This window comes from Rhea americana, unplaced genomic scaffold (assembly GCF_003343005.1).
Source record: "Rhea americana isolate MKP2758 unplaced genomic scaffold, rheAme1 scaffold_21, whole genome shotgun sequence".
NCBI lineage: Eukaryota > Metazoa > Chordata > Aves > Rheiformes > Rheidae > Rhea > Rhea americana.
The window spans coordinates 4,947,958-4,972,346 of record NW_028186258.1 but is presented as its reverse complement, the minus strand read 5'-3'; the positions used below and the strand labels follow the sequence as shown (position 1 = coordinate 4,972,346).

Here is a 24,389-nt window from a genome sequence, read left to right as displayed (position 1 = left end):
AACAGTTCAGAAAAGGATGAAAATAGTTGAGTAAAATATTGTTATACTGTCCTAATTTGAGGGAGATATAAATAAAGGGATAGATTTGTTCAATCAGATTTAATAATATGCTACTATAGCTTTGAAAAAAATAATCCAAGTGCACTGCACTCTGAAAAAATAAAACCTAGATCATGTTCTTAAGAGCTCTTCCCATTACTAAAGGAAAATAAAACTATTCTGTTAATTTCAGAAAAGGAAGTTATTAAAAGGAAAAAAAATCTTATAAATAACTCCTGAAATAATCTTGTTTTATATACAATAAAACCTCACTTCTATTTCACACTATTTAAAAACTTCAAAATGAAGAAAAACATTGTCTGAGAAGTCTTCCTCCGTAAACAACATAATTTTCATGCATAAGAATAATTCTGAAACAAATGCAGCTGCCACAGAAAAATGCCACTACTTTAACAAGCAAAAAGCAGTAAGTGAATGATTTAAAACCAAGAAAGCAGAAACACACACTTAAAATGGATGCCATGGAGTTTAAGAACAAAACCAAAAAATCCCACTCCAAGCTGATGGTTAAAGAAAGGGTTAGAATGACATATACAGAAATCTTGCTTTTAAAAAGAGGTGAAATAATGTAGTAAAAAGAGATTAAGTGCCAGCCAGACAACTACAAATGAACACCTAAAAGGAAAGAACAAATTAAAAAAATATAAAAATACTACAGCATAGTAACATACATGCATCTACAGTGCTTTGAACGCAGTATCTTCCTCAAAGAATCAAACTGTGATCCTGGGTAGTTCAAACCAACAATCCTGTTCCTGTACAATAAATATTCCAAAACTGATCTTCCACATTTGTTGAAATAGCTTTTCTGATAACCTGCAAAGCCTCAAGAGAATCTCTGAAGTTTGTCTATACCAGAGAAATTGAGGGTGGATACAAACATGTTCTTTCAGCTGCATGGAAACAATGCTCCTCCTTTAATTACTAAGGTGGGAATAGTCAAATATGAAATTATATTTTGCTTCGGTAACAGTGTATAAGCATTACTTAGCAACAAATAATACAGGAAGGGGTCCAACCTTAAAAGATTTCTGTTTATATATTTCCACTATCTACAACTCCTGAACAGGAAGAGACCACGAGAATAAATACTTTTGAGAAACCTCCTYTGGCTGTTAGATAGCTAACTTTTGCCCAACTTTCTAGCCTGATGGTAAGCACTTGTAAAAAACAAAATAAAAGAATTCCAATTAACTACATCAAAAAGTCTCCCTGATTCAAATGCTTTCTCTAATCTAATCACAAATCTTCATTAGATTAAAAATACTTCAAAAGGAGCTAACATTTTTGAACAAGAAAACCTTGAACATCTCTACCCTCCTAAGTCTACAGTTAAGGGCTAATACCTGGGATTTTTTTGTTTTTAAAAGGTATTTCTGCTTTACTGTAAAGAACATGCGTTCTTTACTACGTATGTAGTTATACAGTAGCCCAGCTACTGAACTGTAAATAAGCTGTGCCAAACTACACATCCAAGCTACAGATGTGCTCCATTAGCAAACACTCTTGAACAGCTCACTAGAAAGCAAGTTGGTTTGATGAAGTTAGCATGATGGAAACCTGCAACAAAACACCACTGACTAACTAAATGACTGTAGCCAGATTCTAGCAAGTAACTCCTTCTTTCCGTAGGATAAGTGCAAAAGTTTGAGGAATTCTCTTCGTTCTGAATTACAGAATTTTTAGTGAATTCAGATGTCTGTTCCCCACTATCAAGTGACAAGGTACAGAATGACAGCACCCAAGATTTTCCAATGAAAGATTAAGACAACCAATCTTTGACAGTATCTCAGGGGAATGAAGTACAGTGTCTAATGCAGGACTCAAACGTCCATATGAAAGAGAATCATGCCACAACAGTTAGTGTAGCAATCCATAATCATTCTAAAAAGAGAAACAAGGATTAATCATACAAGTGGTTTCAGCTTCACTAACAGAGTTGAGATTTTCTAGTAGTGACTGCTGAATTAAATTTTATAATGACAATATGCAAAGAGATTTTGGTTGCAGGGGATTTTTGTCTGAGGGAAGACTACTATGGAAGATAAGTAGGATGAACAATCTTACTCATATTGATAGTATTTTCCTGAGCTAATAATCCCTTCCCCACTCTCCCATAATCTTATTCTCTAATTAATATTCATATCTTGAATTCCAAAGAATAGTATTTCACCAAGATGCTTAATACTCTAGACAGGTACATCAGTAGGCTTTCTATGCGCACGTACATAACTTGCATTTAAAGGAGGCATCTACTCTGTTTGAAGCAGCTACATCTGAAAACAATATACTGTAGTAATAAACATGGAACAGCAGCATGTCACAATATTCTAACTACAGCCTTCCAATAAACATTTTCATCATGGTCTATGACTCCAAGAAGGCTATAAAGGATGGAACCACTACAAAAATTGTTCGGTTTGAACTCCCATTTGCTGGGGAAGATGATAAATGCTGAGCTGTCAGTAATTCATGTGTGTCAACACCAAGGTGTTTCATAAACACAGCCTGCAGTATACACAAGACAAGGTGTAACACTGTTTTCAATGCTGAAAACCAGTTCTCAGAATCTACTGTATCAGTTTATCAACTGCTTTTTTCAAAATATCTGCAAATGCACATGATTAACCATTTACCACTTCTAATATGTTGTGTTTTATTCAGAGAGGAATTGGATGTTAAAAGCTCCAGATTTTTTCACAACATATCCACTCACTGTGTAAACCAGCCATAAGATATATGTATGCATATATTTATACACATAGAATTTCTATCAACTCTACAAAACAAAACCAGTAACTGTAAACATACAGTATGCCATGTAATGCTGCTATAGTCAAGCCTTGCCTTTGTCTACATTAAATGAAAATATATTTGAAGAACTGAAATCTAAGAGGCACTATATCTAATGAATACTAAAACCTATAATGTCTCAAATGAGACATATTTTACAGATTTATAGACACTACCTGCTATCTGTTACCAGTTCCCTAACAAGGCCTAACAGGCCTAATTTCTCCTTGCTATCTTCGCAATCACTAAATGGCTGAACTGACCACCAAATTGGTAATGTTTCAAAGATATCTTTAAATGAAGCTCCAAAGTCCAAGAATACTTTTAAGCTACACAGATCAACGCTTAAAAAAAAAAAATCTTATGACAATTATTAAAATAAGCATCTGCCTGCTTAGTGGATATGGAGTGAAAAATCAGCAGTATATAAGGTTACCAATTGCTTTTTCAGAAAAACCTTTATTTTAAAAGCACACCTGGTACCTAGTAAATAAAGTTAAGGACCTGTTAAGAACTGCAGTGAAGAGTTTGTTCTTTACAGATTGCAGCAAGTCTGAGTTGAGGAAGTTCTGACAGATGCAAAATGTACACCTGTTGCAGGCGCACATACAGCGTAACCGGGCATGGCTGCGAAAACACACAGAAGGACAGGAGTTGAAATCTTGCTCATAAAAATCAGGTGCACATTAGGASTGTGCCACAACCAAGAGAGATTTAGGAATAAAGGTTACATTTGAATGAGTGAGGAGAAGAAAAAAAAATACACTGGGAAGGCAAGGGTAAAACTACAGCTGTGCAGAATTTTAGGGTTACATGTCCTCAGTCTTGGTCACTTTGGAATTATCGCCCACAAGCAGATCATAATAGTAAAATACAATCATCAATGAAAATATTTGCTAAATTACATTCCAGTTTGTAAGGAAAGCATCTAAAGGCTTCAGAGTATGTCTGCACAGCAATAGATAACACCCCTTTTTCAAAGGAAAGTAAGCCACATTTTCTACCACTTTGAATGCGAACTGTACAAAGTGACAGTTACCCCTACTTTTCCCACCCTAAGAAACACACATGCTTGAAAACTAGGGCAGAAGCAGGGATATTGACACAACAGACATTTTATAGCCAGTGCTATACTTTTAGTAGTGCCCTAATATTCCAGTGCTATAAAATAAATATAGGAGAATGAAAACAAAAGCTTTACAGAGCTAACTCAAGAAAGTTTTTCAGATATAAAACAAAAAATGCTAGATTTTGGGTGAAAGTGACATTAGTTCTATTTAAAACAAATGTCAGCTGTCATACTAGACTCTATCTGCTACAATATTTATCCAGTACATCACAATAGTAAAAGCTCCACCCATTAAACAGAGATGCAAACTGAGCTTAGCAACAGAGAGATGTTGAAAAAGATTCTTGAAAAAGAATGCAAGCTTAAGTGTATTGTGTCTGAAGCCCAACAGATGTCTATACAGACATTACATGAAATATCAGATCTATAAGATTCATGATTTGAAGCATACACTAATAAACACTCCAAACAAGAAAAAACAAGAAAAAAAGTTGTGCACTGGGGAAATTACTGTTCACTAATGAGCGTTATAACTTGTAATCAACTGTAAAATTGTACTGTAGAGTCTTACCCTAATTCTTGTTATTAGCTTAACTTATTCACAACTATCTCAAAATTACTGAGATATGAACACTGAGAAAATGTGTTATGCATCCACAATGTGTACAGAACACAACTGTACATATTCACTGGATAATTAAATCTAAAATGAGATGTGAACTGGATGAAATAGCGTATTCATTAAAAATGGATTAATAACAACAGTTGACATTATCTTATATGCTGGGCTCAAACCAACTTTTTCAATTTGAAATAACTTCACGATTCTACTCAAGCTGCTGTTACATCTCTCTGTTGCTAAACCTCAATGAGGCAGTTCCACCCTCATGGCTAACAATGATATGCAGTGGCACTGTGTGTGACCCATGCAGTATGAAAGATACAATAGTTCAAGTACTTACGGATACATTGCCATAGTCGTCAGTTTAACAAAGATATCCTTACTTGGAGCATCAACAGTATTACAAGTAAAGGCTTGAGGTGGAGGCATTTTGTGTTTTTTGCAGAATTCAGCAGGGGAAATACTATATTCCTGCCTAACTTCATGCAAGTCAGACTTCGCAGCTACCACTAAACAAGGTATTCTGCTATCCATAAAGTGCTGCTGCAAATGTAAAGAAAAAGAGAGAAAGAAACAGCAGATGATGTATTCAACTTGAAACAGCCTGAGTTTAACTAGTTGCAGCAGCAGAAAGATACATTAATCACACTAAATCTGGCACTTCTAGAAGCAGAATATTTTATATAGACAAGTATACCTTAGCTTTGTATGAAAAGCAAACAAACAAAACAAAAAAAAGCCCTGAACCCTTCTATGACATTACTAATGCACTTGCCGTATATAACCAGCACTCATACAGGATATATAATTTTAAGCAGAAGAACTGCATAAAAGACCAGTAACTGAAACTGAATTTTGTCAATGAACAGATACACATGTAAGATACAAACCTTAAAAATCCTGGCACAGTACTCAAAGGACTTAGGGTTACTGACATCATATACCAGGCAGACAGCATCACATATGGTCTCAGTGTCAGTTAAAAATTCAGAATCACTGACATCATGTAACTGGAAAAAAGGTGGTGAGAATAAGAGAAAAGCTCTGTCATTATGCAATTAAAGGAATTTCATAACTTTTCATTTTCTCATAATTTTATGGCTGATTTTTTATGTATCCTTAGAACTAATGGACTGAAAACAGCCAGAATTAACAACAAATACTAGGAATTTAGCATACAGCTAACATATGTGAGCTGTTAACATCACATCTGCAGGCAATCACAACCTCAGCATAAAAAGTTACATCTGTTTCTAACACATAAAACCTTAGATTCCCATAGAAACTGGCATTCATCCTACAGAGGAAAATCAGAGTAGAAGACTAGATCTTAGAAAAGAAAGAAAGATTTRTTATTATAGTAAAGGAAAACTATAGGAAAAGGAAAATTCCTTTTACTAAAGGAAAAGTCAAATAAGCCTTTAAAGAAAATATTCAACCCACTGGAGTTTTAACTTTAGCCATCCTAATCATCCCCCAACAGGTTCTTATTTTATAAATAAGTAGACCGCTTGCTGATAATTTATCATCTAGTGTTACAATTTGATGCCCAAAAGTACAAACATAATGAAGGGATTTTGTACAGCTTAAGTGAAGGCCTAAAACATAACAGATAGAGCCTGAACATTCTGTTTGGAGTATTAGCAATATGCAAAACCAGAAGTTATTTTAGCCTGAATGAAAAAAAAAAAAGGGGGGGGGGGGAGGGGGAGAGAAAACTCCACATTTAAGAAGAGACAATTAAAATAGAAATTCTTTGTATTTGTTTGCAGAAGGCTCCAAAAAATTGCACTAAATTTTAAAAGTAATCAGTCTTATGAAAACAACAAGGCAGCCTTACCAGCAAGTATTTTTCCTGTCCGTACACATAGACTGTATTAATGGCATAGTAAGATTTGTGTTCTGCACGTATTTGCCTCTGTCTCTGGAAACAGAGAATTTCACATTAGACAATAATGACTTTCCCCTCTCTAAATTAGATTTGAGCAGCTGTTTTATTCCACTTATTAATGAATGAGAATTACAGTAATCTGTCCCTGGTTTATTCTGGCAAGTACATGCATAGCTATACTCCATGATGAACAAGTAATTACGCAATGCAATATACATTTGCCTACTTGCTGATCTACAAAACTGCAAACCATGGTTTGATCTCCAAGCTCAGTAATAATCAGTAAAGCTCTAAGGTCTGACAGGGTTTTGCTTTCCAAAATTAGCTCAAAGCATGCATGTGTGAATGTAAACAAAGGTCTCTTACTATTAGATTTCTTCCAAGAAGAGCCTGAAGAACTCCACTTTTCCCACAGCCTTTCATTCCAACAACATTGCATCGGAAAACATTTCTTTGAGTCTGTTTTTTCTGGAGGTCTATTTTTTTATCTCTAGTTACTTTTGAAAAAACACAAATATTTTTCACAAGATGCACGTGTGTATGTATGAAAAAAAAACACAAGAGATCTGAAATTGCTGTGTCGTTTAACAGAGGTGGAGCCATTTCACTAGTATTTAGTTTTATTGATTTAATTAAAAAAACTGAGTTGCGTTCTACAGTTTTTCAAAATCAATTTAAAACAAGCCAAGAGAAGAATCAAAAATGTTTGTCTGGCTATCTTTGCAAGATTTTAAGCAAAGCAGATTAATTTGACTCTTAAGTCTACAGGAATGCCTTTTAATTGCAGTGGCACATCATGCAAAAACTCCAACTGCAGTGCAAACAAGTTACATACAGCATTCCTCAGATTTGGTTAGTGAAGTCAATCTGCACAAAATTGTTTTTATTCAGTCAAGTCATTGATAGCTACATCTGAACTAACTGTCCACTTACATTAAAATGCACACAAAACAGTATCTCTCAAAAATGTTAACTCAAGTTTGACTTGAACAGGAAATAGTGAAGTAGTGGGTAGTTCAAAAAAGACAGGGTATTTTATTTAAACAATAAAATAAAATCTCTTGGGTAGATTTCTAAATTTATACACCTGTATTGTACCAAATCCATTTTTGCCAATTACCTGTAATTGCTGATGCTTGAGATTCTTGTTCTGCAAGTATGGAGTAGCCTAAATAACCCAGGTACTCCAGGCAGCGTTGTACATCTAAGTATGTGGTTAGTCTAGTGGAGGGAACAAAAAAGAATTTCTAAATCATTAAGGTCCTCAATATTGATTCTCTAAAGCACTAAAATATTTCTTCCCCCTCATATCTCCAGACTGACATAACAGGAGTATTCCCAGTACTGAAGGACACAAGCACTTTGAAAGTAAATGGTGGCAWCTTTATCTGATCTTAATACTCAGCAAAATACTATGAAGGCAGGTCTTCATGAGACCTATCAACCTACACTGTAATTTTTGCATGGGTAACAATGTTTACTCCATTCGCTATGATTTCAAGAGGGAGACAAAAAAACAAAAATCATTCTTGATAGCATTATTTATACTTCTCTAAAGGTTAGAGGAATGAAACATGAACCAACCAACAGAAACAAATATTCCAAAAAGCTTCAGGGAGCCTTCCAAATTTTGAAAAGACATGTCACAGCTACCACTGAACACCAGCCAAACCCTGAACAGATTGTGGCTATCTGAAGATTAGGCCACTGAATGGCTATAAATATTTCAATGCTTGGTTGAATTTCCAACTATTAACTTACCAAAGTCTCCAATATTGTTTGTCAATATTTACTCCTTAGAATGGAATTTTAGTAGTGCACAGAATGTAATATTTACACAGAAGCTATCATGTTTAAGTAACTTCTGAAAAGATTTGAATAATGTATTTAAAACCTAATAAAGAGGCTACTATACTATGGTGTTCAGTAAGATTAAGTTCTCCATGGAGGCAGTTATCTCCATAAAACAACAGCAACCAAAATGTGATCTACCAGACTTACGTCCACTGAGAGAGAAACCCTTGGTATGTAATCCATCCCCTTTCATTTGTACAAACAGTGTTGTTAACATCAGGTCCCCATGGCATATAAGGGAAGACTTTGAACAAATCTTTCAGTTCATCAGGAGACAAAGCACAATCTCTATCCTTAAAATAAGCATAGGATATCAGGCATAAATAACATATATCATTAATTTCTGTCTATTCTAAACTGATACTTTCTTGGTGTACATTTGCAAGCCTCAAGAAACTGGCTGTAAAGAATGGTGCTTTCTTTTTCATAACTGTTCTCTTCCTGNTTTTTAAGACTAAATACATGCACTAGTTTGGTAGTACAACTGTAACTGCCAGCTCTCCTTGTAGAAAGAATCATCTTGTAAACAATAGATTCATTTTGATTGTATAGCTTAAGCTCGTTTCTGAATGAAATGACGTAATGACAGAAAAATAATTCTACTAGAAAATTTGCATTTTTACTGAAGGCTTGATAATATTTATAAATTCAAATTAAAAGCTTACCAAATCATGTTTATCAAAAATGCTTTGGAGAAACAAATATGCATGATGATTTAATTCCGTTGTGCAGTCTGGAGGAATTTTTAGCCTATTTATTGAAAACAAAAACCAAGACAGAATGTCTTAAGTGAGTTCACAAAATATAAAAATACAACATTTGGCATTTCACTTAGTATTCAGTTTTAAWAATTTCTTTAAAGAGAACAAAGTAAGTACGTTCCATTAGGAATTCTAAAGGTATCAAGGAGTGTCTTTATATTGCACAATATTTAATGATCAGCAATGTTTTAGACAAATATACAGGTATGCTTCTGAAAAGCCACAGAAAGCAAGTTTGAAATACAGGAAATTTCCATCTGAACATACAAAAGCTTGTTTAATTTGGGGATTTTCAAAGGATTCCAAATGCCACCTACAAGCCACAATTGCTTACTTGCAGGTTCTGGTCTTGTACTGTTTCTTTTGCCATCTCTTAGTTATAATTAGAGATGAAGGGCATGACAGGGCACAAATGGATAAGAATTCTTCCCTTGCAGTCCTAAGTCACATAAGGATTTGGGCTAGTAGGGCAAAAGTAGGGAAGTAAGTCTTGGATAAACGTATTATAAGCTTTCCTCCTCCACAAAGGCACCATAAAACTTTTAACTTAAAGAAAGCTAAAAGCAATACATACGGAGGAAACAGGTACTCTGGTGTGAGCTCTAAGTCATCATCATATCCAAAGCGACGTAAAACAGTCCAAGTTGTTTCATGTCTTCCTCGCTGAATGAAGAGTGTGTGTAGAAAAAGGAAACCTGAAATCAAATGATAAAGTCTGAAGGCCTTGAAGCACTTTATCTGCTATACAGAATCAATATTAGCATAAAAACAAAGAGCTGGAAATACACATTCAGATTTTAAACCGCTTATGTGGTACTACAGAATTATCTACATGAACTGATGGTTTGTAAAACGTCCTGCAAGTAACTGTTTTCTTAAAACAACCCACTTGGTTTTCTAATGTTTTCTTTGCCAGCACCAGCATTTTAGAAGAACTTAGCTGTATGAAAATGAAGTCAACCATCTTTTCAACAACTCAAAAATAGTAAACCACTTAGCAAGAAGCCTGGGGAGCAATCTCACGGAAGAATGCCCTTGGTTCTCCTGTACAAAAATAACTGGGGAGGATGATCATTTAGCACTTTTCAGGGCTTAACAAAAACTGAGATTTCACTGCTTAGTAAGGCTATGTCTTAAAATTCCCACTCTTTACAATTTCTCGCTAGTGCTATTATATACATAAGCTCCACAAGTAAAACAGTTACACTGATGCTCAAGAAGAAAACACATTTTCTTCCTTCATTTTTGCCATATGCTCTGAGCAAATCTGTACAACATAGTTGTTAAAATGCTGGCAGACACCACACCTGGCTGATGAACGTTGCAACCAGTGAGATGAGAGACAAGCTATACGTTTCCTAGGCAAATCATCTCAAACTCTGTTTACTCATTTTAGACACTTAGATGCCAAGCTTTAGTAACAACAGGAAGTAAAAAGATTTTATTCACCCTCACTATCCTTCAGTTTAATCATCCTCTSACATGATACTGCCACCATATCCAGCTCTCATGGTTTAAAAAACAAAGTAGAGTTCATATTCCAAAGCAGTTACCTTATGTAAATATAAAGGAATGACTACCAGCTTAAAAAAATGTATTTTAAAAGTTAAATAATGCTTACCTTTTAATGTTAATCCATTATCAGCAACTCCATCACTTAGATTTTTCCTGACTACATTCTTTACATCCTCCAAAGCCTGAGGTGCCAATGGTGTATTAAAACAAATTCTCTAACAAAAATCAGAAGAGTCTTTTAGGACCACTAGACATTAGCCGTACAAACAATACATTCTGTATAAAGTGCAGCCAATTTCTCAGTGGAGATACAGGTGGAGAATTCTTCTTTAAATTATACTAGCATTAGGCTTTGTACATTTAAATAGATTTTTTTAAATTTTGCTCTTGAACTAAAACTTGAACAACAGTTAGAAATCATAAGCACCATTTCAGTTGTTACAGATCTCTTTCATGCTGCACTTGCAACTTAACTTGTAGGCCCGATTCCCTTCTCATTCATTTTACTCTATTACTGTTCCTTCAAAAACAATCAATTGTTTTTGTAGTATTATATAACTCAACCATTCAGAATAGTGAAACAAGAAGCAAAACAGAATTACCTGAAAGAAGTTGAGCTCTGCATCATTGAGAGTACCATCATTATCCTGATCAGAAATTCTAAAAATACGAGTGAGTGCTTTAATACAGGCAGGTTTCATCTAAGGAATAAAAGAAAGTTCAGTATCTTCCTAAGCTTGTAGATAAAAATATTACAATGAATGACATCAGACAACTCAACAAAATTAAAGCAAATACTCGCTTTTATCTTATATTTTTGGAACAGTGACATTCACACATGCATACCCACACAAAAAAAAATCAAAAATAAGAGGATACAATATTAAACTAGCAAATTTATGTCCAGAAATCAAAAGCAGTTTTTCCCATATAAAATGTGTTTCTGTTCAATTATTAGAATAGCCTGAATCTCTTCATAGGCTGCAGATGGCACTCATTAGTTATTCCCCAAAAATCAGTTCTCTAAATTCAGTACTATTGTTATTGAAAGCTTTACAAATAACAGATTTTTTTTTTTCCAAACAGCTTTTAGGGGGAAAAAAGCATGGCAATTCCAATGCCTTGCAAAAATAAGTAGCTCTAGAACTATATTGAACTTTTTCTAAACAAGCACACTATCTACATTTACTGTTTCAACTATGGCTTCAGAAGTAGGAAATTCAAACATCAAGTAACTGAAAGCCTCCACAGAGCTCATTCATCTGCCAGGCAAAACACTGATCACAAGAACTATCTCTATGACAGAAGAATTGCTAGGATACCTTCCAAATGAAAGAAAACAGAGACAGGGGTAATTCTCTCCCAACAACTATACTGATGATGGACTCTTCTCTCCATAGAGGTCATAGAGATTGCATAGAGATTGGTTTGGGAAAACTGAAAAGATTTCAGCGCAACAATTCTATCACATCATTACTAACTCATAAAGATGATTCTGATGGAAGAAATCAAAACAAGATTATTCTCTAGTTTTCTACATTAACAAAATATTTGAGATTGAAGTAAAACACATGTCCAAAAAAACACATGGTTGGATAAGTTTAGAGACTTTATTAACAATTGTCTATAGAATTAATGTTTTGAAAAATCATATTCCATAATACGCTCAACTAACTTCCTATGCTAGTTGAAAATAACCTGCTACATTACTTGTCTTTGATCCCTTTTGCCAAAGTCTCAAATCATGCTCAGAAAAGTTTTTCCGTAAATCAAGGTGAATGTGCAGTAATTTCCCTGAAAGAAAGGGAGTTACTGTGAAATGTGTTACCTAAAGGAGAACAGAATTTGACACGATTTTTCATATTACATTTGATACAACTATAAAGTCATTACCAAAGCTTCTTATTTTATTTTGCAATTTATACAGGAAAAGAAAATCTGTTTTTATTGTTTTGATGAAGAGGAAAGGTAGATCTGATTAATGCAACACAAAACAATCAACATTGTTTTGGAATACAATGCTTGACATTTGAGATGGGTGTATGTGATAAAACACACTAAGACATGGAAAATCCATTCAAAAGGGAAGAACAGGAAAGCAATTAACTTCAATTATCTTTTCTCCCCCTATGTTACTTGTTTTAAAAATATATAAATACCTCTTTCTCCTCTGGGCAATACAGAGGACCTGTAGGATGCAGAACAGCTTTCTGTGCATAATAAAATAGCTCAGATATATTCTTCAAGTTTTTCGCTGAACACTGAAAGAGAAATCCTTACATTGATTTGCTAGTCTCCTGACTAGTTGATGATTTATTCTAAAATCAAAGTGAGCAAACTCTAGCCCCCCCTTGTGGATGCAATACTATTAACAAAAGTCTAGCCCATGTATCAGTTCAGTAATTAATAAGGAGGTCTCACTCTAATTGGCTGTATCAGTAACAGAGAAATCAAAAAGCTGTATCATAACCTAAAAATAGAGCCATATATAAATATATCCACTGTTTTTAGTATTTGCCATCTGTCCGCATATTTGACATCTGCCTGGTTTGATAAATACATTTAAAAATACTTGCCAAAGGCAAATAATTTAGGAGGTTCTCTAAAAATTAAAACAGGTTCTCTRWAAAWYWRWWYWRWTTTWYAGTAGTATTTAATAATATACTTCGCTAAAGAAAAATAACGAATTCACCATGACAATAATTGCTCTAGCTGAGATACTATTTATCTAGTCTGAACAAAAACTACTACAAATATTAAAAAGTTATCATATATGTTTGACAAGAATGTGTTTTTGTTACTCATTCTAATTTCATAAAGTCTTGCATACCTCTACACAGGTTTCTATCTCTGTATATTGATTCATAATGGGAAGGATAGTTTCCATACTGCTATATTCCACTAGATCAGATTTGTTTCCAACTAATATAAGAGGCAGCCTGTAAAGAAAAAAGGTTTTATGAGCTTTACAGAGGGATAAACAGATTATTTTAATTTAGTGCTCTACTTCCTACCAGAGGCCATTATATCATTTTCATGATGCGATTAAATATCACCAGATTAGTAGGCAAAACTAAATCTTAGCAATTTTGAGTAAATTATTCTCATATACACATAGACTGAAATGTACTTTTTGCTGATCCTCATAAAACACACCATTAAATATAAAGAATAACTAATCACATAATTATTAAATGAAGCTATCACCAGTAGAAAATCTATACAAGCCATGTAGCCAAAACTAGTTATATTATCACAAATATAAACACATCTCATGAAAGCTGTCCATGAAATTCAAAGTATATGGCACTGTTGGCACATGTAACAGACCTACATACTTTAAATCTCTTGCTCCTTGGACTTCTTATATAAACTTTAAATTTAGAATTTGATTTTCTTAAACAATTAATATCCTCAGCACTGTCCATTGATACCCATTGACGTGCAGTCTAATTCACACTTCTCATCTTTTAACTATGCACCTGCTATCTTTGTCTGTCCTTTCATTGATGAGAGGAATCCATCGGCTTGTTACCTAAAGTGGCGGGGAAGGGTAAGGAAAAAAAATAAATAAAACAAATAAACAAAATGAGAACTTCAAATGTAATNATTACAACTACCACTGCTTCTTTGTGAAGACAACAAACAAGCACATATTTACCCACAAAGAGAAAAGAAAAAAACTGGAGCTGATTAATGAACAATTTTCTCAGATGACAGAAATGACTGAAAACTCAGATGTTGAAATGAACCAGCAGTAAAAGAATGCATAGATGCATTTTATTAACCACCTGATCTCAAATGCCATCTTACGGATTTTAAACATCCAAAGTCAATTTGGATTGCCAACAATTAACAACGCACAAGTTGCATCTCAATCAATAATTGGATAAAATGTGCTACCATACCTTATCAATAGAATTCTTGTTGTTAACAGCATATACTATGCAAATTACATTTGCCTAAAATGAAAAAGAAAAAGTGTGAAATTCAAATGCTTAGAGTCTCCAGAGCAGGAGACAACTAAGAAACATGCAATAACATCAAAGAGCAAGAATGGTTCACCATTAGTCAAAAACTGTATCCTTGACTTGTTCAAAGAATATATAGCTTAAAACAAAGAATTAAAATGTTGAGAAGTGCTAGAAAGTGTCTCCTGCAGTCTAACATGCCTGGCTTATGCCTGCAGAGAGTCCTGTGCTATCAAGATAGCTAAACTGAAGAATTGTAATTTGCAGCCTCTACTCAGCTCCCAAGCTAAGAGATGGAACACAACAGACCACAGAAAATATGCAAAGGTGCTCAGAAAGAACTGGGAATAGGCAACAGGAAGAACCATAAAAGTACTAAGAATCCTCTCCCATTTGTAAATGCAGCAGTATAGTATGACAGAAAGAAGTGAAACAAATCTTCCCAAGGTAGGATTATTTCTTTACAAAAAAACATCAATTCCTTGGTCTACTCATTAAAGATATTTGGTTCTGTTCTTTCACTGACAAGGCAAAAGCTTATACCCAGTTCACCAAAATAGTGGCACTTGTTAAGCAGAGGAAGGYTTTTGTATAGGGCAAAACCCAAAACTAAATGAAGCGCCAAGGAAGAAAGAGCAAGAGTGGTTTTTCCTACAATTCACTCTGAATCCCATCTAAAGTAATTAAAGGGAAAGATTTCTTCAAAAGCAGAAACTAGTTTTTAGCAGACCCTAAAATATACTCACCTGTGATATTTCATGGTAAAGCTGCTCATCACTTTGCTCTGCTTCTGCATTCAATAGAATAAGCCATTCATTAATACGGAACACTTTGCAAACTGYAAACCTTAGGAAACTAAACTAGGATATTTCAAAATACTCACAAGATGGCCTTATGAAAGCTTTTGTTATAGCTAACTAAGAAAAGTGCTTCTACTGTAACAACAATTCAATTACCTAGAAACTTGTAATACAATCTATTGCACACAAGTTTTTAAGTAGTATTTTAAAGATGAACAATTGCAATTGTAGACAGATTCCCTATGAAATGTATCAGTTTGCATCCCCTACATTTATCAACAGCCCCTTCCTGGAATAGTAAGTAGCACCATCTGTTCTATAATGAAAACTTACACCACAAAACATGGCACATAGTAATTTTATCACAGAGTTTATGAATTTCTTAGTGAGAYTAAGCTTTTGTTAACTGAATCTATGGAATATTTCATCCAGCAGAAAGGAAATTTTGACTCCATATAAACTTAAGCATAAGTCCAATGAAAAAAAAATCATGTATTATTTCTTTGCTCCAAATAAGGAACACACTACAGATATCCTCAACAGTGATGGGAAAGAAGCAGCAGGAAGGAATCTGTTAACATAGCCTACTTCTTAGCTTCTATTTTAAAGTTTTTACCAGAGATTTTACAGAGATTGAATACCTGTGAAGCATGTTTAAACTTAATTGGTAACTTGGATTTTTGTCTAGTTGTGCAACAGTTGCATATATTTATGCAAGCATATGAACTTGATGCTCAGCCTATTTAATATATTTACTCAGTAAGATCAMAGAAATTGCAATATGTTAAAAAATGAAAATAAAAAGGTTAAAACTGAATCTCTAAGTTTAGACATCTCATGCTTTTGTGTCACAAAGATACAGAATAAGTTAAAGTCTCCTGCATCTTAGTAAGTTCTTCCCTAAAAGAATGAAAAATAGCTTTGAATTTCCTGAAAGCACTCACTTGTGTCTGAACCTCTAAATATGCATGTCACAAAGAAAGCTAGCTTTACTGGAATATTGCCCCCACTTTCCTCCATGGAAGGTCAGCAGTTCTTGTTAGACTTTGAATTAGCAGAATGAGCCATCATCACTTGATGTAGTTTTATCCCATGAGTTGCAGCTTCAATCTAGTCTTTTCCTACATGTAGCTTTTCTGTCATACCAGTATTATGGTTAAAGAGGCTACTGACATAGATAAGCAATTCCACATCAAACCACTCAAATCTTCACYGTGTAGTCCTTTTACCTGAATAATCCACTATGTGGGTTGGCACTCTTTCTGGGGTAACATCAGCTGGAATGGTGATTTCTTCAGCACGGGGTGGAACCTTGGGTTGTAAACAAACAGCAAAAAAAAAGCCTTTAAAAGATAATCACTGAAATTCCAGAGGGCTAGAAAGTAGTACAGTGCAACTTATCTGTCAATTAGTCAATTTTAAATCAAATAGTTTATTAACAGTTTAAATACTTTTTTGCCATCTTTTGAAAGTCACTGCTATTTTCTTGTTGTTTACTAGTATACTCACTGCATAACTGGCTTCCTGCATGCTATGCAAGAAAGCGGTGTTTTTAAGAGATTCAATGAATGCTTCAATAAAACTTAAATCCATTACATGCAAACATCTGTAAGAACCACTAAAACACTGAGAACTATAAATAAAACCTGAATTGCAAGTTATCTTAAACAAAAATGTTACATAAATAAAAGTTCTATAATCCTTTGACTAATCAAACTCAACRAATTACTATAAGGGTCTCTACATTCTTTGGTAGGAGAGTAACATTAGAGCATGACATCACTGACAAAAAATATAAACATATATAAAGAGTATGTGATTTTTGCACGACATCTGAGTCTGATCCTACTCCCACTGAAATCAATACAAGTACTACTCATGCTAACAGTGTTGATGAAGACATCTGTTAAAAAAAAAATCTTCTTCAAGGTATTGAAAACTAATTAACAGACATGACAAAGTACAGGTCTGAATTTCCACATAAACAAAACTCGACAACCTCCTTCCTTCTGACATAGTGCTAAACATGAAGCTTAGAAAAGCCTGCAAGAAAACAACACATAATACTATTAAAACACGTTTCTGCAAAATACTGTGATTTAGCTAAAATTGCTGACTTTTTCCGACAGAATACTAATCTATATTCAGGAAGAATCAATTTAAAATTTAATTTTAATAAAAATTAACTGCACAGCTATGGCCTTTTACTCGCTGAACATTCAACTTTCACTGTATTTTTTTAATAGAAGAAAAAAAAGAGAAAGCTCAACAACCTAAAGAATGCTTTTTTTGCAAAGCTTCAGACTCTACTTAAGTCTTAATCAAGAATGATTACTGATAATATCCAATACATCAAACAGTATTCTAAAGACTGAGATGCCTGGTAAACACATCTATATAGTTCTGATCCCCATGGCTGACCTGAAGGAATTATACAAATCTTTCAGCAGTTTCTATAGGATACAATAATTTTTTAAAAGAAATTTCTCTAGTTCAGACAGATTTCTGTGTTAAATATACATGATGCTTTTCTTTCAAAATGGGCTTAAAGAATTGTACCAGATTATACAGAACAAATAAGTCGTGAAGTTAACAGAGGCCTGTATTTATTAAGTGCAAAAAACACACAGTCTGTCAAGGAGGATCCCTTAACAGTCTAAGAACAAAGAGCAGCTGGAATTCCTTTTTACCTGTAAGATCGGGTACTAAATTTAGTTATGCTAACAATCTGATCTTGGCTTATGAGCTGTGGTAACCTACTGATTTGCATTAAACATAACGCAGTGTAATTTCAAAGAGCAGCACATGATCGCTATTTTAAGGCCTGTGATCAGAAGAAATAAACATTCATGTTTATATGTAAAAATCTTAACCACTTGCAGTAGTTGCAGGGTCATCATGGTACAAAGAGAACTGTGCTGCTTTTTATAAAGGAATAAAATGCCTAAGTAGCTCTACTTTTATTGTAGAAGAAAGCAGCTCGAGTTTTCTGTGTTTTTGACTTCAATTGAGTCAGAAAAATAGTTTTCAAAAATAAAATTAAATGCATTATCTTTCTTACTCACAAAAAATGGCTATCTAGAAGTTATACAGTATGACCTATTAATTCCTCATTCTTATTTATTTTTCAATCTACCTGCTCTACAAATATAACACTCCTTCAAAAAAAAAGAAGAATCTTGCCTCTTTCAGCATCTTTCCATTTATGAGTCTTTAATATTGAAACATGCTGCCAATTCTGACTAGTTTCAACCTCTTAAGAAAACTAACGTTTCGAGGCATCAAAACATATGATTTTAATTAAGCATATTAAAAATAAGGAAGTGATTTAGATAAACTTATATTCTTGAACCTCACACAGAATTTAAACTAACCTAAATCACTCTTCTAGGTGAAGTCCTCATTGTAGTTACAGGCATTTTTTTTTTAATTAGAAAAGTTTAGTTTAAAGAGGAACCTATTAATTTACTTTTTGAAAAAATTACATAACAGGACAGAAATAATATTTAGAAAACAAATAAGGATGCTCTACCTCTTCTGGAAATTCTTCACTGACAAGAGACATAATTAGCGATGTCTTCCCAACTCTGGCTGTAAAAGAAGGAAAAATAGATTAGATAACTTGTTTTTGTTACACTTAATAGTTGCTTCCCATCTTAAAGTAGGAAATAATTTAAAAACATTTTCCAACTGACCATGTTAAAAGTTCTTGTTTGTTGTTTAAACATACTGAGTACAGATGAAAGTCATTCTTTCAGAATTCTTTTATTGAAAAACTCTAGGTTCCATTTCACCCTTCAAAGTTACATAAAAAAGAGAATCAAATCTTGCTCAGTCTTACAGAAAAGAATTAGCAGAACTTAACCTTACCGTAGAGCATTTAAGCGACAAAGTCGACAGAAACAAACTAGAAATGCATTAATAGAGTTTAACAGTTACAAAGAAAGCACACAGACAGAAATTTAAGAATTAACTATCAAAAATTAAGAGCTGGCCAGAAGACATGGGTCTATTATCAAAGTCTCCACAGACTAGTCTGACCACTTTGGAAGTGCAACAGGAGCACAGTCTCTTGCAATACAAGTAAGCCTTACCCTAAAAAAGCAAAAAACTTCGAAAGGCACATTTTTTTTAATTCAAAAAGTAGAAAAATACAAATACTCAACTCTGTTCAAGCAAACAGCTCAGTTTACCTTCAAAGTTAAGAATTCTGGCATTGTAACTGGATTTCCTGATTTTGAGCATCTTTAACGTGATCATTTTGAGTTAAGTTAGTAACTTTTCTCAGAGTACCCCATCCCTAAAGGCCCTCACCTGCCCACTTTCTGCTCTTTTGAAACTGCTGAAAGACTATTACCGCTTTAATTGTTTGTGACTCATTTATTTAAAATAAAAATACCAAAACAGATTGAATTACTATCTGTGATTGTATAGCATTTTTGACAGCCCTCGATTCAAGCAGAAGCTATTCCATCCTGGTAAAATAGCATCTTTGCTACTATGTGTATTTTACTAATGCAGATGCTGCTTGTCAGTCAAAGCTAGGACTACTGTTCCTACTGAAAGCAATATACAATGCCATCTATTGACAGAAGCTGTTTTGCTGATATCACTGCATTTACACTTGTCTATTTAATTGTACATAACACTAAATGTGAGAGGAAGAAAAAGAAACTAAATTCATATGATTGATTGTTTTAGTGTAGAAAATTACTGAATCAATGTTCTAGTCAAAGTACATTCGATTCATCCAAGTCTATTTTTGTTATAGTAACAAAGGGCCATCTGACATCCAGAAACAAAAGCTTCTCTTCTTCACCGTAAGTTAAAAAGTATTTATAAAATTATGAAAAACGAAGAAAAAGTTACCCTGGAGAGCGAGACTGTTGTTCTTTCTTAGGAAGAAAAGATTACACTACTCCCCCAGTGGTATCAGCTGAGAAGCAGTAAGATGCAGATTTCTTATGATTATGTTTTCATAAAAGATAGTCGTATGAGTTAAAACAATAATTTACATTTCCATGTGCTCTCCTGAATAGACTACATCCTAAGTTTCATCCTGATGCAACCAGGAGAGCTTTAGAAAGGTCTCTTGTTCCCCGGACATGTATTTTTCTGATAGGAAAGAAAAGTTATTAGATAATTACAGAAAATACATGAGTATATTTTGCATCTGACCAGGTCAGCTTTCACTTGAAATGATGGCAAAACATGTTGGCTTTGCAAAGACAGAAATTCAGTTTATTAATTATATGTGACTAAAAATAAATGAATACAGATAGCTGATTAGAAAAGATACTCTGAATATTTACAGGCTTTTACATATGCTTTCCACTTTTACACAAAACTTAAAAAAAAAAAATCAATTCTTTACTTTCCTAAAATTATATAATTTATTGAAGGCTCTTTATGGCAACTCACTCTTTACAAATTAATAGTCCTTACTCTGGAAAGGATTCTGCCAAAAAAGAAAATGAACAAACAAACAAAAACCCCCAAATACACAAATGACTGCGCAAATAAAGTATGGACAAGTTCCCCCTCCCCAATCCTGCAACTAGCACTGAACCACCTGCCATTTGATGTATTTTGTTTTTTCAGCTAAGACCAACTCCTTTTGGAAATACAGTTTCAGCACAATAGAAGTGATTACAGTTTGCAGTACAAGGGTGTTAAGTTACAGTCTTTGCTTTTGAAGGTCCATAAATCAATTCATATATACCACACAATACTAAGTTTTGTTGAGTTCAAACAGCACTCCTTTTTCCCCAAAATTAAAAGTCAGGCTAAACTGATGCGATCTTCTAGTCATAATTACACTTAAAAAAAAGCGTATGTTACCTTTAGACATAGAGTAAAATATATTTCTCTCTCTGTTCCCGCTAAAGAAGGAAATAAAGCTAAACTAAGTATATTAAACTTCATTTTTTGGAAAACGATGTTATGCTGATGAACATAGCAAAACAAACAGAAAAGAATTTAAAAACACTACAACAATCCCCTACACCAAAACTAGACAGATTTCTCCAGCTGCACTCTTGATATGTTCATCAGATGCCAAAAAATTATTTGACCCAATAAGGCAATTTAAATTAAGTTTGTTCAGACAACTGGACAAAGTTATCAGGCTTTGTATTTCCACGTTAAGCCAGAAGTTACACCTGCTTCTCTGATTCCAAACAAACAACCCCAAACACAGCTAACATTATGTCAGCTTCCTGAATGTGCTTGTGGCTTTACCAAGTGGCCTCCAGTTCTCTTCACAACTGTCCAGAGCCCCAAGGCCCGTAACAAAGCCAACACCTTTATGTTAATATTCCTCAAGACGCTTCTGAACAAAGGTAGGCAATAAAATGATTTGTGGAGCAAGAAGGCTAAAATACAAACAAAGAACTGTCCATGAGTTTAAAATGAAGCAACGGGAAGGAAGCTAGAGCAACTCGCTGGAGCAAGGACTTTAAAAGGTATCTTGAACCAGACAGGCCAGATGGACCTAGCAAGGACAGGACTTCCACAAACCACAGGTCAAAGAACTGATCTTTAAAGCTTCACATACGTACATAGCAGCATTCAAATCAAGTCCAAATTGTTCCTCTGCAAAAATTTTCTAGTAGTTTACGTTCAAGGTGTTCTAAGAAAACACATTACTGAAGGAACTTTGTTATGATTAAATTTTTCCTGAATATTTAATTCAGATGAAGTGTTCTAGTGTTGTTTCTGTGAAAGACCACAGGCTGAAGTGTAGAGATGAGGTTTATTTTGCTTGAATTTAGGTCTGCCATTTGCCTTTTCAGTTCTGTTTACAGTCTTAGAAATAACAGCCTGAACTATGTAGGATGAAAAAGACAGCATAGCGTTTCTGATGATTAACCAGGCTTCTCTTTTTCCTCATATACAGAAGCCTTTTGAATCATGCTGGGCAAAAATAGCATGTTAGACATTTTCTGAAAATTAGTGACTATTGAAGATTGATGCTTGCACCCTGGATGCTGGAATGACTTTAAACCTAAAGTGAAAACCACTGGGGATGAAGAAAACTATGTTTCATCAAAAGGTTTCCCCACAATATTTCAGAGTCTGAAACTGGCAGACTGCTACTACTCTAGCAGGTATTGCATGGTCTAGAGTAACTCGTCATTTCAGACTAACAAACGGATATAAAAAACATGCATGTAAAACACCACTAACAATATAACTGACAAGTTGCATCCGTGCATAAAATACATTTCTAGTGGATTTGTAATGAACAGAAGGGAGAAATATAATACAAAGGTGCTCACAATCTCTGATCTGTGCATATACTGCAGGCTATTATATATAAAAATCTACATAGCAGTTTGAAATTTACACAGTAAGTTTCACAGTAGGACACATTAGGTACCCAACTGCCAAATCAAAGCAATTCTTCTAAACAAATCTGTACGTAAACCACTCACCCAAACCAGTTTAGAATACACCAGTCTTATACAGTGCAACTTTGAAATACTCTTCTTCCCCCTACAATACACTAAGCAAATTCTCAGTGTTAATATAGTGCAATAAGTCGCATTTTAGAGGGGSCTGCTTTGGGGGGAAAGGGAAAGGAGTAGCTTTTCACTACAGACCATTCCTTCCTTAAACACATATTCTGCAGCTACAAAATACTAAGTCTGGCACTTCGACTGTTCTTAATTCAAATGATTTTATGTGATTCCTTCTTCCCATCACAACAGCTATAAACAGAAGACCACCCGTTTTTGAATTAAACTCTGTATCTATTAAGTAATGCATGCCAAGTCCAATGTTAAGCAGTATTGCCTGTGAACTAGCAATCAATCTGTCCAATAATTATAATTCTAAAAYATGCATCCCTGAACTCATTGCCAAAGAAAGGAAGGTAGATTAGGCATACATTCTGAAAAGGAATTCAGGTGAATATTCAAAAGCATAAATACATTTCTAAATAAACAGTCTTCTGACACAGGTCAAACAGAAGTTTTAAAAGTTCAACCCTCCCTCCTTGCATAGTAACATCATGCTAAAGATTACCTTTAAAGAAATCAGAGAGGATCTTTTTAGACAGTATTAACAGAGCCAACCCACAGTGTAATATTTCAWGAACTGTACTAGAAATATATTACATATTCAATTCACAGGGGTGCTTTGTTAGTAATACTATCTTCTTAATATAATCAGATAATTTTACTACTAACGGTGATCACTTTGTACTCTTTCCTTGCACTTCAGAAAATAGTAAGTGCAARCTCCTCGTGTCTTTGAAAGCCTGCCTCTGATTTGGGTAACTAAGTAAGAACTTAAAGGCCTAACTTTAGGCACATATTAAAAAGAAAAATCATTATAACTTTAGCATGTGTATAAGCATGTACAGTTTACTCAAGGTCATGCAGCAAGTTAATGGCAGAAGCCGGGAGTGTGGACTCCCAGGCCCCGTCCTAAGCAGAAGCCCACAACGCCCATCCCATAACTGCCTGGAGTACACATTTGCCCACAGAAACGTTTATGATTTCCTAATTCAACATATAAGAAAGGCTAAAGCTTAGCTGATGGGGGGGGGGGGCAAGGAGGTGAGGCAGGCCGTGACCAAACGCGCGGCAGGAATTTCYTCCCGCTTCATCTCCACGGAACACAGCAACCCTGCAAGCAGCCTTCTGAGCCGGTGCCCAGCGCMGGCTCCCGGGCCCGCCGGCGCGTCCCTCCGCAGCCGCGGGGCGGTTACGGTGGCGGGGCACAGGGCCGCCCCCTGCCCCGCTCCCCTCCGCGGCGGGCCGGGCTCAGCGCCCCAAGGCGGCGGGTCCCGGCCGGCCCTCCCCCCAAGCGCCCTGACAGCCAGAGGCGCGGCCACCGCGGCGCCCCCCGCCTTGCTCCGCCGCTAGGCCGGCCCGAGCCCTCCCGCACTCACGTTCCCCCACCAGCAGGATCCTCACGTCCTTCTTCATGGCCGTGCTCGCTGGCCCCGGCGCGGGGCGGCTCACATGAGGCTGGGCGGGGAAAGCGGGGCCGCTGCGGCCTGCAAGCCCCTCACGCCGCGACCCCCTCCGCGCTGCTGCTGCTGC

General features: G+C 35.1%; 1 protein-coding gene across 5 annotated transcripts in view; it reads right to left on the bottom strand.

The window, feature by feature from the left end:
- The window catches only part of RHOT1 (ras homolog family member T1), a 29,676-nt gene extending 5,293 nt beyond the window's left edge, over positions 1 to 24,383 (bottom strand). For 2 of the 5 annotated variants that reach the window (XM_085304655.1, XM_085304658.1), the window contains exons 1-19: positions 24,236 to 24,383; positions 18,869 to 18,927; positions 16,566 to 16,647; positions 15,283 to 15,326; positions 14,474 to 14,527; positions 14,048 to 14,100; positions 13,396 to 13,504; positions 12,725 to 12,826; positions 11,168 to 11,266; positions 10,672 to 10,780; positions 9,625 to 9,745; positions 8,955 to 9,039; positions 8,437 to 8,582; positions 7,556 to 7,656; positions 6,802 to 6,932; positions 6,385 to 6,468; positions 5,435 to 5,554; positions 4,885 to 5,087; positions 3,358 to 3,480 (exon numbers count right to left, since the gene is read on the bottom strand). In XM_085304655.1, coding sequence (XP_085160781.1) covers positions 3,358 to 3,480; positions 4,885 to 5,087; positions 5,435 to 5,554; positions 6,385 to 6,468; positions 6,802 to 6,932; positions 7,556 to 7,656; positions 8,437 to 8,582; positions 8,955 to 9,039; positions 9,625 to 9,745; positions 10,672 to 10,780; positions 11,168 to 11,266; positions 12,725 to 12,826; positions 13,396 to 13,504; positions 14,048 to 14,100; positions 14,474 to 14,527; positions 15,283 to 15,326; positions 16,566 to 16,647; positions 18,869 to 18,927; positions 24,236 to 24,272 — 1,862 coding nt within the window. In that variant the 5' untranslated portion in view covers positions 24,273 to 24,383. The remainder of the gene's footprint in view (positions 1 to 3,357; positions 3,481 to 4,884; positions 5,088 to 5,434; positions 5,555 to 6,384; positions 6,469 to 6,801; positions 6,933 to 7,555; positions 7,657 to 8,436; positions 8,583 to 8,954; positions 9,040 to 9,624; positions 9,746 to 10,671; positions 10,781 to 11,167; positions 11,267 to 12,724; positions 12,827 to 13,395; positions 13,505 to 14,047; positions 14,101 to 14,473; positions 14,528 to 15,282; positions 15,327 to 16,565; positions 16,648 to 18,868; positions 18,928 to 24,235) is intronic. The other 3 variants (XM_085304656.1, XM_085304659.1, XM_085304657.1) reach the window with 3 other exon arrangements.
- Positions 24,384 to 24,389: the final 6 nt, after the last annotated feature.